The sequence below is a fragment of the Crotalus tigris genome, unplaced genomic scaffold (genome assembly GCF_016545835.1).
Source record: "Crotalus tigris isolate CLP2741 ecotype Arizona unplaced genomic scaffold, ASM1654583v1 scf7180000017716.2861928, whole genome shotgun sequence".
NCBI lineage: Eukaryota > Metazoa > Chordata > Lepidosauria > Squamata > Viperidae > Crotalus > Crotalus tigris.
Window position 1 is genome coordinate 20959 of NW_024096587.1, and position 17966 is coordinate 38924.

At 35.4% G+C, this 17966-nt stretch overlaps 1 protein-coding gene across 3 annotated transcripts in view; it reads right to left on the reverse strand.

Moving 5' to 3' along the window:
* The window catches only part of LOC120306062 (transient receptor potential cation channel subfamily V member 6-like), a 35105-nt gene that overhangs the window by 5861 nt on the left and 11278 nt on the right, over positions 1–17966 (reverse strand). For all 3 annotated transcript variants that reach the window (XM_039338662.1, XM_039338659.1, XM_039338661.1), the window contains exons 2-13: positions 15725–15822; positions 14853–14975; positions 13822–13962; positions 12873–12971; positions 12261–12436; positions 11187–11333; positions 5660–5872; positions 4765–4851; positions 3487–3563; positions 2869–3034; positions 2200–2266; positions 696–964 (exon numbers count right to left, since the gene is read on the reverse strand). In XM_039338662.1, the coding sequence (XP_039194596.1) occupies positions 696–964; positions 2200–2266; positions 2869–3034; positions 3487–3563; positions 4765–4851; positions 5660–5872; positions 11187–11333; positions 12261–12436; positions 12873–12971; positions 13822–13962; positions 14853–14874 (1464 nt within the window). In that variant the 5' untranslated portion in view covers positions 14875–14975; positions 15725–15822. The remainder of the gene's footprint in view (positions 1–695; positions 965–2199; positions 2267–2868; positions 3035–3486; positions 3564–4764; positions 4852–5659; positions 5873–11186; positions 11334–12260; positions 12437–12872; positions 12972–13821; positions 13963–14852; positions 14976–15724; positions 15823–17966) is intronic.

Here is a 17966-nt window from a genome sequence, read left to right on the forward strand (position 1 = left end):
ACATTACACATAAGCAAAAGGAAAATGGATTTGAATGTTGATATAACATGTTTATATAGAAGTGAGTTCTACCATGTTTGTTGTGAGCTTAATATTTTACAGAGGATACAGCCTTGATTCTAGAATCTAATTCTGAGGTCTTTAGATTGTCTCTGGACTCATTTCTTTAAACATGAGTACAGTGTCTCTTCTTCCCTCTTGTGTAGCCATGCACAGCAGATCTGAAAACTGAAATTTTTCATTCCTATCTGTAAGCCTATATGTTGAAAAGAATTCATTAAAAGAACTGGAATGAATTAGAATTACAGATTAATTTAGCAGCTGCTTCTAACTAAGTGTGATAATGGTAGACTCTATTGTCAATAGTGGAGAATATAATTACTTTAGGAAGAGTTAACATTAAATTAGCTCCCAGCTAATAGTAGTGGCATTCATAACAAAACTTACAGCGTAAGGACATATCAGTATGATAATTTTATTTAACATAGACTAGTTTACTTAATTATTATGATTTCTTCAAAATATATAATATTGGAGAATTATAAAAGATAATTCTGGGAAACTCCAGTCCCCTTTAGAGTCACAAACCCCAGAAATACTTCATTGGAAGCCATGGCAATGAAATCAGTTGTAAAGTGGTCTAGATTTCCAGTGCAGACACATCCAAAGCAGCAAGAACATGACTATAATCTCACCTGTGCTCTCCAAAGCTCATCCTGTTCATTGGCTACTCGCCAGTGAGTGTCACCCATCATGGCAATGAGCAGGTTGAGCATGAGCAAAGCAGCAATAATAGCAAAAGCAGCATACACCACACAGAACACAAAGGGCAGATCCACATCATAGTTGGCCGGTCCATCTATGATGGTAAGGAAGAGCTCAAACGTACTGAAGACAGACATGGGATAATTATAGAATTCTCCCAGATTGCTTGGATTTTCTGTCTGAAAGATGATGTAGAAAGCTGTTCATGAAACAAAAATGAGCAGTCAGCTACATATACATGTATACACACACACAGACGCACACACACACACACACAACCAGATAATGACATCCTCAATTTACTCTATTCTTTTCAACCACTCTGCCACAAGAATCTTAATTTCTTATCTATCTTTCTATTGATGTTCTCTCTGAGTTACTTATCCCGAAGGTTAATAGCTTCTCTTAATTCTCATGAAACATCTAAGCTCGGCATGTAAATTCTTTTCTTCTCTTCCATAACTTGAATATCTGGATACTGATATTCAATGCTGCGGAAGTCCCACAAAAACAGGCAATTTTAAACATGTGATATACAAATACAGATATGGATGAAAAGGAGCAAAATCTATCATCAGGTGTGTTTGGTAGGCAACAATGTGCAATCATATATTTTCTAAAAAAATATGGGGAAGCCAGAATAACAGAAGGCTCAGGGAAAAACATCTTCTAAAATAATGGCTCTTAAACTTTGCATCTTCAGAACACTCTGTTCCTAAAAAGTTGTACAAGAAACCTCAGTACATTTCCTATAGAATTCCCAAACGTAAGAACTACGCTAAATTAGAGCAAAGGATCTGTTCTTCTCAGTTTTAACAATGGCCTCCCAAAGTTGGCAACAATTTATTCTGCTATTTATTCCTCCATTTCTCCCACTAATATTTAGGAGCAGATTGCCCCCAAATTATAATACATTTTGGATGAACTTCCTTTTAACAATGGCTACCAAAAGATTGATAACAATCTTTCCTGCTGTTTATTCCTCCATTTCTTTCACTAATATTTAGGAGCATATTGCCTCCCCCCTCCAAATTATAATGCATTTTGTTCAAAGAAGACACTAGTCACTATTGTTAAGTTAGTGTACTGATCACATTCACTGAAACCTATGCCCAGCATCTCCATTTGCATAACAGTAAAAATTCAGCAACGAATACCAAATAATTTATGTTTTAGATTGCATTATCTGCTAATATTGATTTCTTGCTTTAAAATTCCATAAAATTCTAGGATTCTTATGAAAACCACTGCTATTACAAAAACATGGTACAATTTTTTAAAAAAAACAAACCCTGGGAATATAGAGAAATTTTTTTTCCCCCACTGGAGAAATGATGAATACCATAATAAGGACATTATAAACAGATTCTCAGACTGCATATTCAAAGAATACTGGAATGATATTGGAAGTTCACATATTTCTTTACAGCTCACCTGAGGCAAAGCCAAATATGACAACAGCCATTAGCCCACAAAAACGTATAAGGTCACCAAATATCATCTATGGAAAAGATAAAACAATAATATTATTATGTCTAACTTTTCCCCAACTTCTACTTTTCCCAACCCACTATTGTCTGACCTTTAAATTCTCAGTTCCAATTACTGGAAAAGATGCATTTCTGAGAGAAATTCAAGTAGTTCTCAATTCACAACCAGTCACTTAAGAATTATTCAAAATTACACTGGACCCACCCAAAAGCTACTTACAAACCATTTTTGAAATTACAACAGTCACACACACATCCTTGCAGTCATGTGATTGCATTTTGGGTGCTTAGCAACCAGCTCAGCTTTACAGCCGTTTGCAGCATTCCGCAGTAACATGCTTGCAATTTGTGACATTTCTTGCTAGTTTGTTGACTTCCAGTTTCTGACAAAAAAAAATTCACTGGGGAAGACTGATTGGTTTAATCAGTGTGACATTTGCTTAACAACTACCACACAAACTATTGCAAAATTGGATTCAGTCGTGCAATGCCTTGATTTATGACTGCATCAACTTACAACCATAATTGTAGGCTCAGTTATGGTTTTAAGTTGAGGAATACCTGTGGAATTCTTTGTCAGTTTGACTTCAGTTTTTAGCTTTGTTTTCCTTACCTTTTGTATCATGATGGTGAAAGGCCCAAGCATCTGAAATCCTCGTGCAAAGTACATGACATTGCACCAGCCCAACACCAGGGCAAAGGACATGGGGACCACTTCTCCTTCTGTGCTGGTCAGACGCATTACCATGATTATCAGGATTACACAGGCGTATGTAATGCTGCAAGTGAAAAATATAATTAAGTGAGAATGAGTAATTAATTAATACAGCCTAAATTAATTAAGACAGAATTGAGCCCTAAACATACATGAGCAGACAATACATGTAAATATATGCTCATGCGCATTTACAGAATGGAGAATCTCTTTATTCCCTTGTGCTGGAACAAGGTATTTCTTCCAAAAAATTGTTTGCTGTCAGTTTTAATGCATGCAGTATTTATTTCTCAGGTTGAAACATCTGAGGAATTTCAAATTTCTCAGGAGATTCAGCAGACAACTCTTCCAGACAGAACTTAAACAGATGTTAAGAGACACAAATTTGCAAAGAAAGAAATCTAGATTTGAAGCAGATAGAAATGGAAGAGAAAAATGGTGAAATGAAAGTTACAATGCCAGAGTATATATAAGAAAAAAAGAGTATTTGTGAGCTTTGGAACTGTAGAGGCTCACATTATTATGTGAAAAGGTCCTCCCAGGATGGTTTGTCCAAAGTACTTTTTGGCTCCAACTCTTAGAATATCTGGAATCTATAAAAAATGATATCAAAGGTTTATAACCAACAACCACTTCAGTGAGGACTGAAATCACCAATGTGCTGAGTCTACCTCTGAAATTGACTCAACAGTACAGAGAATTCCGAACATATTTTGTATTCAAATCAAGGAAAAAATAGAGAGAAACAAGCCATTATGAGAACAATGCTGTTAATCCCTGATATAGTTTTATAAAGAGAAACCTATATACCAGTGATGGCGAAGCTTTTAGAGACCGAATGCCCAAAAACTGGCTCTGTCCCCACTTTGCCCCCCTGCCTTGCCCCCCATCCCCCGCTCCACCTGCCCACAGGACTACTCACCGCCTCCAGGGCCCGCAGATCGCCCAGGCAGCCCAGCAGCGCTATGGCGGCCACACCCTCTGCCCACGCCCTGCAGCATCAATTGCATGATGGGGTGTGAGGGCAAAGTCTTGTCTACTCTGCCTGGCTGCCATGTCCTTGGCTGCGCTGCTCTGTGTGGGCCATGCTCGAGGGCGACTCTCCTTCAGGGGTGCTGCTGAAGAGGGGGTCACAGGGGGAGGCAAGGCTGGGGCTACGGCACGTGTGCCCACAGAGAGGGCTCCGAGTACCATAGGTTCACCACCACTGCTATACACTATCAGCAAGCAAAAATGTCACTTGCTTTTCACTAGTCAGCAACATCTTGATAAGTCAGTGATCTAAACCACTTTGTGTTAGAGCAGTAATTTTGCAGAATAAAGACATTCAAAAAATATTTCAATATTGGTGATTAAGCAAGCAAAAGCTGAAAAGATGTTAAAATGCTCCAAAAGGGGTACAATTTAAAATATAAAATGCTTAAGCCTGTAAAATTTAGTAAGACAGTGATTTTAAGAAATGAATTCAAAATATAATATTGATCAATTATTTTATTTTATGCAGATCCTGCAAACAATTACTGGCTATATTCATCCACAATCAGTTCATTTGTAATTACTTACTTTAACTATTTTCAAAACAAAATTTAACTCTGGATTCCCCCAACAGGAAAGCCAGAAATTCAGATAGCATATGTAGCATCATGTTTTTCAAGACAATTATATTGATTTCAGATAACATATGATTGCTTCAGTATATTTTGTCTAAATACAATGTCTCTCAAATGGCAGATATCTTGTATTGGTATATTTTAAAGAAGATCAGTTCATTAGAACTTTTTTCTTTGTCCTTACCTCAAAGAGTAAAATTGCCATGGCTCCTATCACTGTAATTAACTCCCCCACAAGCCTGAGTTGATCCTCATATGTCAGATACGATTCCTAAAAACAGGAAAGTATCCTAATTAAGGAAGTGATAAAGATCTGAAAAACCTGGAACTGGTGTCATCAAGATGTTTAATTTATTTAGTTTAGTTTAATGTAATTATTTCTCTTTTGACAGCATTGACTTGATAGTGAAACTGTTAATGGAAAGATGAACCAAAGGATGGCCTTGCACAAGTAACATGCATTCCTCCCACCCAATCTCTCCTGAACATAGAAACCAAGTATTGTATGCCAGTAAAAGAACAAGAATAGAATATTTGCAGGATCCAATCTGGGTCGGTCCAAAAGCTTGGAAGCTAGTCACAGCGACCGATCCAGATTGGATCCTGCAATATTATCCTGGGACACGTATATTCGCCTTCATTCATGAGTAGAATCTTTCCTTCGATACCTTGTTTTTAGCAGTGTTATAAAATAAAATGCTAATTTCCATTTACAGACTTAAGAGGTACAGTTGAATACCAAGAAAGATATTTTATTTTCCAATCTTCCATCTAAGAAATTTGAATTTATTTGTCCCTGGATCAGGTGAGAATGACTCGTCCCAGAAAGGCTAATGAAAGCCAGAGCTTTGCAGTTTCAGTTCAATTTCAGTGAATTTTTTTTTTCTCATCTTTTAAGCTGTTCTCAGGATTGTGGCAGCCTTTTTCCTCATGGCCCCTTGCAGCATTTTCAAAAAGTGTTTGTGCGAAGTTTAAAATTTTATTTAACTTCATTGATTGTTCTATGCTGCATTCTGAAGACAACTGTTATACAATTTGCCTAAATTCACAAGGAAACCTGTAGTTATACACTAATATACCTGTAGTGTTTTCTGCACAAAGATGGTGTTATCCCGCTCGTCTGTTTGATTATCTGGGCGATTTTTCAGTGGTCTATAAACACAGCACATGGTGAAGCAAATCATATAGAGGACATAAAACAGAGCTAGGAAACAGAAATAAGGACGCCCATATGTTTTCCACTTCAGGTTGACTAGTTCCTTCACAGGAGTAATGTCTAGGATACGGCGAGCCTGCAAGGAAGAAGTGGAAAGAAAAACTGAGGATTAACTCTTAAAGACCCATGTTTCAAAAATCTGCCACTGGTGATGCCCTAAAAATACATTCTTACTAAATTATCTTAATTTTATATATTGGGGGCACTTATATACCTTCTTTCACAAAGAACTGCAAGGCAGTATTCCAAGAAAAAAAGAAGATAACATTAAAAACGGGATAAAGATATTTGAATTTTCAAAAGAAAGTGTATTCCGTAATTGAAAAGCAGTTGAGGGGAAAACAGCTTTTCATGTGCTCCTGTATAGAAAACTATGCATCTATACTGCAGATCTTAAGAGATCGGCAGGTTCATAACAAGTCATAAAGTTTTAAAGATATTTTGAATTATGTCCTGAAGCCACTGGCAATCAATGGGCAACTTTTAAAATAGAATGATGTAATCGCTGGACAAATGCACAAATTAGCGTTCTAATAAAACTTCTTTTCATGATGAATTAAAGTCGTTAAACAAAATAAGATCCTTGTAAACGTTTGGCTTCCAAAGGTGTGAATACAAGAGCTAAATTAAATTATGGATGGCAGTATGAAGCTTATACCAATTAATAGGTTTATGGCCTGTGAGGTGTCTACAGTGCTTGGACTTTCTTGATTTGCTGTCCTTTAGCCATGGATGGATTGAGGGGAGGGGTTGACATGAATTTAATTGATGGTGGATTTATCTTATTTGGTTATTCTCAATACTTAATATGAACATTTTAATCCTATCTGAAAGTTACTCTAAGTATACATAATTGTTATGGTCCATATCAGTGGTGGGATTCAAATATGTGAACAAGGAGTTCTCTGTGTAGAAGTCCATTCTGGGCCTGAGCAATGAAAAATTAGTTACCGGTTCTGCTGAAGTGGTGCAAACTGGCTGAATCCCACTACTGGTTCATATGCATCTCTTTTGGTCCTTCTGATTGTGGCATCTTGCATTTACACATGTATATTCATTCCATATCAACAAAAAGAGCTATATTTGATAATATATTTTGCAAAGTTGCATACATCAGCAATTAGACAATATACTAATGTCAGTATATGCTAAAAATGATCCATAACATGAAAAAGCATATCTTCGGAATTTAAAGTAATCTCTAGACCAGCGGTTCTCAACCTATGGGTCGCGACCCCATTTGGGGTCGATCGACCATTTCTTGGGGGTCGCCAAACAAGGCGATCCTCCATTTTTCCCCTCGGGGGGCGCCGCTGTGCATGCGCGCCACGCATGGGGGCGGCCCCGCGCATGCGTGCGGCGCCGCGCCGTGCAGGGGGGCGGCACCGCGCATGGGGGTGGCGCCGCGCATGCACAGCACGTTGAGAAGCACTGCTCTAGACCGTACTCTTATTATATCATTCTGTAAATGAATAATAAATTAATTAAAGGGTCCAATGGTTTAGTCTTTTTAGCTAATTTTGTGTTTGAGTCTTTTTAAAAGTAAACTCTCCCACAGTTTATTCAAATACTTGTGTAGTGACATTCATCAACTTTTCCAATGAATGGCTATTTTATAGTTTGTACCCATCAATAACGTTGTATTGGATTGAACTGTCACTTCAATTGCATATCTTATTATGAGAACTCAGCAACAATTTATACAGTATATTTGTAAACTAAAGAGCCCTTTGTCACATACCCAATCCAGCAAATTGATGTTACCCTTGAAAACTTTTTTTTAACATAGATGATTTGATTTGATACCACTTTTTTTCAGCAGGGATGTCCCTACTGGAGCCCAGTTTGTTATACATTTTTCATTCATTGGTTTCTCTCAATGTTTTATTTTTAAGTTAATATGTATTGTAAGGTATCTCCCCCATATATCTTCAAATCAACTGCTTGACTATATGTTGCATTGATTAGCCAATAATAAATAATGCGTTTTTTTAAAGAATAGAATAGAATACAGTAGAATACTTTATTTGGCCAAGTGTAGTTAGACACACAAGAAATCTGGTCTTTGATAAGATTATATCGAGCAACCTAGATTTTCAGATTATTCTATCATCTTTGTTTGCCTCCTTAAAATTTTTTGTAATACTAGATTAGTCATTTCTTTTAAAATCATGAAATTCATAATAACAGTGAGAAAATTGTATTTTGGTGATTTGACTTCCATTTCATAAATTATGTAGTTTATCCCTTTCTTTCCACACATCTTTAAAATTGCTTTTTAAAAATGAAGAAAAAATAAAACCCTTTTTATGGTTGCTGAAATTTTAAATCAGTAGTTGATTTCTATGAACCACATTGTGATCTCGGCAGCCCGGGGCCAAATGGTTAATTCCTCCAAGCTCTCACATTTATTTTAAAAGATTGGAGATAATTTATTTACCGAGTCTCACTTTGTCCCTGCCTCCCAATCAGAATTTATTGTTATTTTTGTTTTGCAATGTCTATCTATTTGTATTTCAATTCATATGACATTCAAGATAGGTAACATTGTAGGGTCCAGAGACTGACATTTGTATATTGCAATCATTTATTACTTATTATGATCCATTATTTTTATTACCCAGATCTCCTGCATTCAGGGAAGGAAAATTGGCAGATCGTTTGTTTATATGGAATTGTTTATTTTATGAATCATGTCTAACCGTGGCTATGAAATTTGATGACAGTTTGAAGTGAAACCTGAATTGCAAAGCCATGTTTTGCTCCTGACCAATAAACAGAATCAGAATGCCCATCTGAAGGTATATTTTCTAATCATAGTTTGAAATCACAACTTATAGGTACGATGCACCATTATAATCAGAATGCTAAGTGGATGGATAACGAAAGCTATCTTGTGACTTAGAATTATATGTGAATCATATAAATCCTTATATAACATGAATTGGTTTGATGCTAATATTAAACTAATTGGATCATTCACCTTTTTTTCTGAATTAGAATTTTAGAATTAACTTTGATGTATCTTTAGAGAGAGAGAGATGATAAAATGTAAATGTACTTTTAACTGCTGCTAAGAAGATTGGGATCCACTTCTTTATTATTCTATTTTTCTTCTTTTCTATCTCTTTTTCTTTTTTACTTTTAAAATGTGTATTGTTTTTACCCTGTCAAAAAATTTCTTTAAAAATTATATATAAAAAGAACTTTAGGATTAACTTACTGCATTCTAAACTATGGATCAATAAAACAAATATTATTCACTGAACTCAGTTACATTTGTAAAATGTATATAATTTGCCTCATATAAGAAGAACGGGTGAACTGATTCTATTTTAACTAAAATTAAAAAAATTGCCTGCTTCCTTCAAAATGTTAAAGAATATATGTTGTTAACTTCACACATAAGCTAAGAAATTTTTTTTTTCAGTAAGCTGTAGTTGAAATAAACCAAGGCTTATGGCAATCTATGAATCTAACCAGTGTAGAGCTATATTCATCAATGGATAGTATCTGGGGCCTATAATGACACTCAATGATCAGTCCTAAACCTGAAATTGCACAGAAGAGTGGAAAGACTAAAATTTCTTTAAGATGTGGAATGATCTTCAGTGCATAAAAAAGTATATAAGAAGGAAGGAAATTTGAAGTGCATTGTCTCATTACTCAGAGTGCTACCATCTGTGAATATGGTTTTAACTAAATGGAGCCACTTTTTTCTGATTATGTTTATGATTCAAATAAGTCAAAAACTGTCAAATGTCATATATAATCTTCACAAAAGTAAAGTTGGAATTTGATGTTATAAAATCAATGATAACTGTAAGTTGTGTAAAAAAATTTCCCATAAACCACACAAGTTATTAAATTTAACATGATGACAGCCAGATAGCACATGCAAAATCCAGTAAGGTTAACAAGGTTTTAGCAGGCAAACAATTTATCTTTCCAGGATAATTGATCTAGAGGTAGAATGAAAATTACAAGGTGACAAAGTTGACTAACAATGGCTTACTCGGATTTGAGGCAGGAGTGATTCTCATTGGTATCTCCATCATGCCAGGAACTTTTGAATTCAAAGTAAATTATCTATCTCTGAGCTACAGTCCTTACCTTAAAACAAAAGTAGTTACCAAACTAAACTATAAAATAATGGCAGGATATAAATATCATCACCATCTATATTTCCATAAAGACTTGTGAAGATTTTTCTATTTTTGGAATAACATTTCAGAGACTTTGAAAATAGCTTTCTTAAAATCCATTAAATACTATTGCAATCTGCTTCCACATTTAGAAAGAAGCCAGATATCTAATCACTTTTTCTGATTTACTATGTGCTTCTGCTAGTAATTGTTACTCACTAAAAGACAGTCAGAACAGATTGGTCTAAAATTCTTTACTGTGCAATTGCATCTCTTGAATCCCTAAGTACAATGCAAATTTGGAAAATGATTCAGGTGGGGGTGGAAGGAAACAAGAAGGGACTTTTTGACACAAGGTCAAAACCTAAATTACAACTTTGTAATGAGAAGTTAATAAACTGGAAAAAAATCAAATAAAGCTAAATAATGGAACAAGTTCCAGATTAATATTTATCATATCACTAACTCCATAACAAACAATAATATGGTTAATGCTGAATACTAGCCATCAAACTTTGAAACCTAGTGTTGGGAGAGACAGGTTCAAGTCCACATTTTGCTAGGGAACTGGGTGACAGTCCTACTTTTTCAGCCCAGCTTATGTCAAAGAGTTGTTTCGGAAAGAAAAAAAACTAGAAGAGGAAACACTGTGTATATCACCTTCAGCTCCAGGTAGAAAGGTGCTACAGTATATAAACAAAATAAACCAATTAACATTTGAAGGAAATTTTGAACTTTCTGGAATCATTTTCAGAGATGAATGAAAAATAAAATTAGAAAACAAATAGAAGCCCATGCAACAAATTATTTTCTATAAATCAGAGAATGATATAGTTGGATTTTCTAAATTTTTAAATCAGATAACATTCTGTAAATAGAGAAGGAGCAAATTTTCAAATGGGTGATTTATGCTATGAATATTTTGACTACACTCTATTTATTTGAATGAAAAAATGTAACAAGAGTACAGGAGATTCAGCTTATTCAGTCAAATTGTCCACCTGTTGTATTAGTATTTGGACAATTTGCACTGAAAGACTGTTCTCTTAGTCTGATCCCTGAAGTCTGTGATGTGAATTCTATTACCAGAATCTCAGCAATCTTTGCTTCTTCATCAGCTGGACAAAAAGTTCATAGACAATGCAATTTATATGAACATCCTAACAGAACACTCAAATTCCTTTTTCAATAAATAGAAACAGTCATCATTCTACCAAGATTAAAAGTATCTGAGCTCCATAGTACCTCTCTTTTCTTTGTTGATACAACAAGTTCCAGAAAAGATTGGTTTTCACCCCAGGAATCAATTTCTGTAAGGTCATAGAGAATGGTGGTAATGGGCCCCAAAGACCACATTATTTGTTTACGCTTTTGCATAAGATGCTGGAACATCTGAAAAAGAAGAAGAGCACAAGATTGTTTACATTGGATTGCTAATAAGATTCAGTACTAGAATGTATTAAAGATGGCATTGAGTTTCAAAATAATTCAACTCTGGATGTTGGAATTGGATGAAAGTGCAGAGATTCTGAAATACAGCCAGAATGGTTCAAAGGACTACAATCTTTTAGCATCCAAAACTTTATCCAGTAGTTAAAGGCATTGATCTAGAAACCAAGAGTCTGTTTTCTAGATCTACAAAAACTAAATATTGCTTTAGGTATGAAGCCAATTGTATGACTTTGAGCCAGTCATTCTGTCTCTCTTTAACCCCCAAGAACAAAGCAATAGCAAAATCACTTCTGAAAAACTATCCCAAGAAAACTGAAGGGACCTAGTCCACATTGTTGCCAGGAATCAAGACCGACTTGAAACAAAACACCCAAAAGACACCCCCCCCCCAAAAAAACATTTCTAATTAAGAGAAAGAGGTGTTCATACTAAAAATAAATTTGAACTATAATTACACTAGAAAATGATCTGAAGGAATAAAATTTGCTTATTATATCATTAAACAAGTACCAACTGTGACATTATATATATGAGATTTGGGTTTGTATATTCTCCTTCCATTCCTAGGTAAAACATGAGGAACATGAATGGAACTTTAAATTTTGTTGCTTTGTATATGAAGAAAAGGAGGATCTAAGACATGAGTCTGCTATAGCACAAAACAATAATCCACAATAATCCAAGACTTAACTTCTGAATCTGGCTTTTGGTCTAATTAGTATTTGAATGGGAAATTGTCAGGGAGCCCAATATAAATGTTTAGGACTTTTCTGAGAACAAAACAAGATCTGTAAACAAATTATATTCTTAAAATTATTTCCCCCCCAAAAAATATTCCCATAGAGATCAACTGGGCCATGTGCTCACCACAGTGTTACCCTCAACTCCAGCCAGTTTGAATGGAGTAAGACCTTCATTGTTGGGAATCAAGTCGAGTGGTTCCAAGTTCCCTTCTTGTTTGTCATAGGATAGGATGAGATTGTACATCTGGCACGCAAATGTTCTGTTCGGCTGAAGAACTAGAATGTGAAGAACCGTGTTTCCTGGAGATGAAACAATGTGAGAACTACATTTAAACAATTGCACAATTGGTTAATACCGAATTAATCCAACTTACTAATGTTTCACAAGCATTATTCAAATTTTGTTATTAGCTCTTCATAAATACAAGTTTCATCTTTATATACTCATTTTGAATCAGTGGGATAATTTATTGGTGAGGCTGAGAACTGAGACATACTTTGTTATTTAGTATTTGACTGAGATGTATTACAGAAAGAAAAAATAAAACACTAAAAAATTCCTAAGAATTTAAAGGTAACTATTAAAAATGAATTAAATGTTACGGTATCATATAATTGTACATAAGTGTAAATGTTTGATTAATCAATAGTCTACCAAATTCAAACCAGGTATAATTCCTTATTGTTTCTACCAAAAACAATCCATGTTTTTACAAGCTGACTGTGGCCATCTTACCTAGAGAATCTTGTGCCCTGATATCAGCTCCATTTTCAATTAACAGACGAACAATTTCCTCATTGCCCACACAGGCAGCAAAAGATAAAATATGTTCCCCTATGGAAGAATTTGAGAGGGAAAGCAAAATTCAAACAAAGCTTCAGTAATAAACAAATAAATAAACTATTCTCAGACTCATAATTGGGGTTCATTGTTTAGCTGATTTCATTTATATTGGAGGATCAATGAATAAGTTGCCCTTGATTAATCAGTTTCCATTAAATAGTTTTCATCCTTTACTTTTCTTATGACAGCAGCTATGTTTTTAGGAAAACTATTCCTCTGCATACATGATCTAAAACAATATATACCGTTATTTGTTAAAAAATAAAATAATGGATCCAGATTAACCTTAGTGTTCATGGTAATGGGATTTAAGATATTATTTCAAGGACTCTTCTTTAATTACGGGCTGTCCTCAACTTATGATCAAATTTGAGCTTGGAATTTTGATTATAAGATATTGTGGCTGTAGGTCAAGTCACCATGTGACCAGGCTCAATTTTACAACCTTGTTTATGATGGTCGTAAAGCGAATCACTATGGTCATTAAAATCATGTGGTGATAAATGCAAATTTAGCTTATCCAATGGGCGTTACATAATAGAAAAGTCACAGAAAGTGATCATGTGACTGCAGGATATTACAACTCGGCATAAATGAAACCTGGTTGCCAAATGCCTGAAATACAACCATGTGACTGCGAGAGTCAGTCTTTTTTTCCAAGGCTGTCATAACTTTGAGAAGTTGTTTATTGATTGCAGGTAAAACCAGTCTACTAAGATTTCTTTACTAAAGTGGTAGACCCAGCAGTAACAGGAGGGATAGAAAAAAACTCTGTGGAGCACTGACTTTCTTCTGCTAATCAAGCTATCTCTGTCCTCTGGAGCAACAGATGAAATCATACCAAAATAAGAACGATGTGAGGAGTTACGCCTGAAGAAGTGTCCTGTAGCTCGAGGCGTAGAAATGTGAGCCCTCTTCTTCAGCAGACATTTCACTAAATGTACATTTTGATTAACTGCTGCAATGTGGAATGCTGTTTGTCCTGCAATTAATATTTTTTAAAAAATCCAAATTAGAACATTCTTTGTACCCCATATTGGCTTGTTTTCAATTATGGAATGTTAAGCAACCAACCACCATTTTACATTTGTTTTTCAACAGGGAATTTAGAAAGAACATCTTTCATATTCTGCAAAACTTTCCTAACTGACAAGAGTTCAAACAAATACTCAGATTGAAATGAGAGCCAAAGCTCCAGTTAAATTAGATATGTCATTCATGACATCTGAGAATTCTATGATTAGGATTCCCTCTCTTTTAAATTCATTGCATCTGAGATTGCAGGGGTTTTTTTAAGCATTCCCTTCTTTACCATCTTCCCACAGAAAATCCACTTCCTAATATAGTCACTCTTTGCTACAAAACATAAGATTTAGCAGCAAATTTTACCTTTGATGCTTTAGCTTGTCAGGCAGGAAAAAATATAAAAATTCCCATTCTTACTATTACATAATAGTTGCTCAAACATTTTGTTCCTATTATCATTCATTCTGTTTTCTGATTTGAGATCATGAATATTTGCAGCAACAGCAAGGGTTAAATCAAGTGTTACATGTATTACAATATTTATTTATGTATTTATTAAACAATTTTTAAAATGTGTTTAATAAACTCACATCTAACTGACACATAACTGATTCCAGGTGGTTTACAATATTAACAATCCACAACATAAAAACCTGTTATATACCACACTATGAAGCAGTATATAAATCTAACTGCTATTGCACCATATGTCATTTGGGCATCATGTTTAGATTTCAATAACTATAAGATCTCAATAACTATAAGTATTTGCTATTGATATAAATGTATATATTTTGTATGTTTTTTTTAAAAAAAACCCTAGCTCAGCTCCTTAATAATGATAACCTTCATAAAGTGCTGATGTCATTTTCTCATTGATGAGTTCTGGAGCCACTTCCAGAAGAAAGTCAGCAGCTTCTGTGCAATCGTAGAGGGTGGCCACATGGAGTGCCGTCTCCCCAATCGCTCCTGCACAGAATAATAAAAACATAATTGTCACTTAAGAATGAGTTAACAAGCAAGCCTTGCTTGTTGTTTCAGATATCTGTCCAATACACATGAAAGATACACAAAAACATATCGTTATCAACAGCAACAGAATAAATCAGCTACAGAACGAAAGCTTCTTTATTGAGGGTTACGGATTATAATCTACCATTTTGATCCATTGCAGGTTGACAGATATGTAAGTTAAGAAACATCTATCTATTGTCTGCCTTTCTAAAATGAAAGGGAAGGAGAGAAAGTTTGGCTTGCCTCACTTATGGATATCTTTTAATATAAAATTTAGAGCTTGGCAAAGAGGCCTAAAACAGAAGTAGGGCATGCGCCTGGGTGTTCACTAGTCTTGGGGGTGTACTAAAAGATTGCAAAATGTTAAGTCACAGAACATTCTGACCCTGGAATGGTGTGTTTCAAGTAATCTAGAAATGTTCTGCTTCAAAAAATTTTGTACCCGAATGTTTCTTGATGGCTGTTTTGGGCACCCTAGTGCAGTGTTTCTCAATCTAAGCAACTTTAGGACCTGTAGACTTCAACCCCCAGAACTCCCCAGTCAGCATGTAACAATAACATCATGCGAAAGAAGAGTCACACCTGTATACACATCTGCACATATATACTGCAGAGAATCAAAGAATGGAGAGATTAATGCATATAATTTTAATGAAGCACTTGATGGTCCAAGAAAATTCTCTCTTCAGAATAGGTTTAATTACCTCTTTGATAAATGTCACAAGAACCATCTTGGATTAATTTCCTGAGACCCTGAACGTTGTTGTCCTTGGCAGCCAAGAAAAGAGGAGATTCCCAGATTCTGCAGGAAAAAAAGTCCAATAAGAAAATTACTCTTGTGGATCAAAATAATCCGTGTCAACAGCAAACAGAAGTTTAATGAAAAGATAGGAAAGGCATGACCAGGAAGTATTGTATGTTTCAGGAATCTGACACACAAAAAAGCAAAATTAGTAATCAAACTAAGAATATCAAGATTCTATCAGATTTCTGTGTTTACCCAATTTCACATTGTTATCTGGCCCAGGGCTAGATAAGATATTTAAAAGTTATAATTCTAATACAATATAAAAAACCAGCTATAAATTAAGTTTTTACATAGTATAATTGAAAAAAAAAACCCTGACAAATGAAATAGGCTTCCATTCCTTGGATGTGATTTCGAAAGGATATGCAAAGCCGTACGAGTTCATGGATGCAAATAAATAATGAAACACTTATACCAAACATGCGTATCATGGATTCTTAAATGGATAGACAACATCTCAAGAATAACTTTGGGGAAAATCAAGCTGAGGCTTTATAACTCTTTGCCTTGATAAAGAGTGGCATTCGCCATATGAGATTCTTTGTTAAGGTAGACTCACCCAAGCCTACTAAAAACATTCACACATTTCCTACATGAAAGCGAGATGGGCAAGAGTAAGACAAAATATTAATTCCATCTTTGAAACAAGCTTCACTTGTGGTTATGTTTATAGAGGCCAATTTGCTACTGGTGGTTGTTATCAGTAAGGGCTTCCTTCTCTGGAGAATTATCCAGCTTCGCATTCCTGAAATCTCTCCTTTGTGCATAGATTATGAGTGATGCCTGTGTATTAAGTACATAAGCACAAAATAGGAAATGTTTTATTTAGAACAAAGTTAAATGGGGAATAGACTGCCAAGAAAATCAGTAAGAAGGAACTGATCTCGTAAGGGAAATGGCACATGGGCAGAGCAATGTTATTATTTCATTCACATTTATCCTTGGGACTAACTCCTAAATTTAGCCATGAGTAACCAAAGGGGGCAATATTAAATGATCTCAACCTTCTCCAGGTTTTGCATCTAGTATTTTCTGGGCCAGGGCTTGGGTTAGACCTGCTACAGCCTCAATACCCAATTCATATAGAGCAGGGGTAGGCAACCTTGGCTCTTTTATGACTCGTGGACTTCAACCCCCAGAATTCCTCAGCCAGCATGGCTGGCTCAGGAATTCTGGGAGTTGAAGTCCACGAGTCATAAAAGAACCAAGGTTGCCTACCCCTGATATAGAGCATCTCTCTTCTCTGTCTCATTGCCTATTCAGCAGTCTCCTTTTTGTCTTTCTTCTTGCTTGCTACCTATGCTCCTTCCATTTTTATTTCTCTTCTATATGCAGCTGGTAGAAAATGTGGTGGCCCAGGCAGTGACAGGTATGCACCAATATGATTAGATGACTCCAATATTTTTGGAGCTCCACTTGTTACCAATAGACTTCCCAGTGAGATTCAAGGTGCTGGTCGTCATGGCTTCAGTCCTGGTTATTTGAGAAGTTGCTTTTTCTGGCATTCCTCCTTCCAACTAGATCTTACAGAGTCAAATACAGGTACCACCTGACGGGGCCTCAGAGGCAAGCTTTATCCATTGCTGAACTCTGGCCTATTTCATCTCTCCTGTATTTCCAGAAACTTGTAAAAAATTTTCTCTTTTAGTTGTCCCAGTAGAAAGCTGCTTTACAATATGCATCATTTGTGACTTATTTATATAGATTGCCTTTGCATGCATTTGGAAAGATGTGTTTGTTAAATTGTTTAGTTAGCCACATAGAGCCTTTAAGAATGGCTGGTAAAGAAGGAGAGTAAATAAACAAATAAACAAACTTCCTACTTTACCTTGGCAATGATCAAGGACCATCTGCATCTTGGACATTATGCTCAGACGCTAAAAGGAACGAATACTGCAGAGGTACAATGAAACATGTTTGCTACTGTATTTTAATGGTGAGGGATGAACATTATTTAAATAATGGATTTGTTTATTTGAAAAGCAGTTTATACTTCCTTTTAAAAGTTTAAAAGACTGTTTAGGAAAGTTAGTGTGGGAAGTCAGTCAGAATATTCAGAAGAAATATTTTGGGGAATATTAAAAAGGCAGAATATATTTCTCCAAAGGAATAATGGAAAATCTTAGGCAGAAACCACC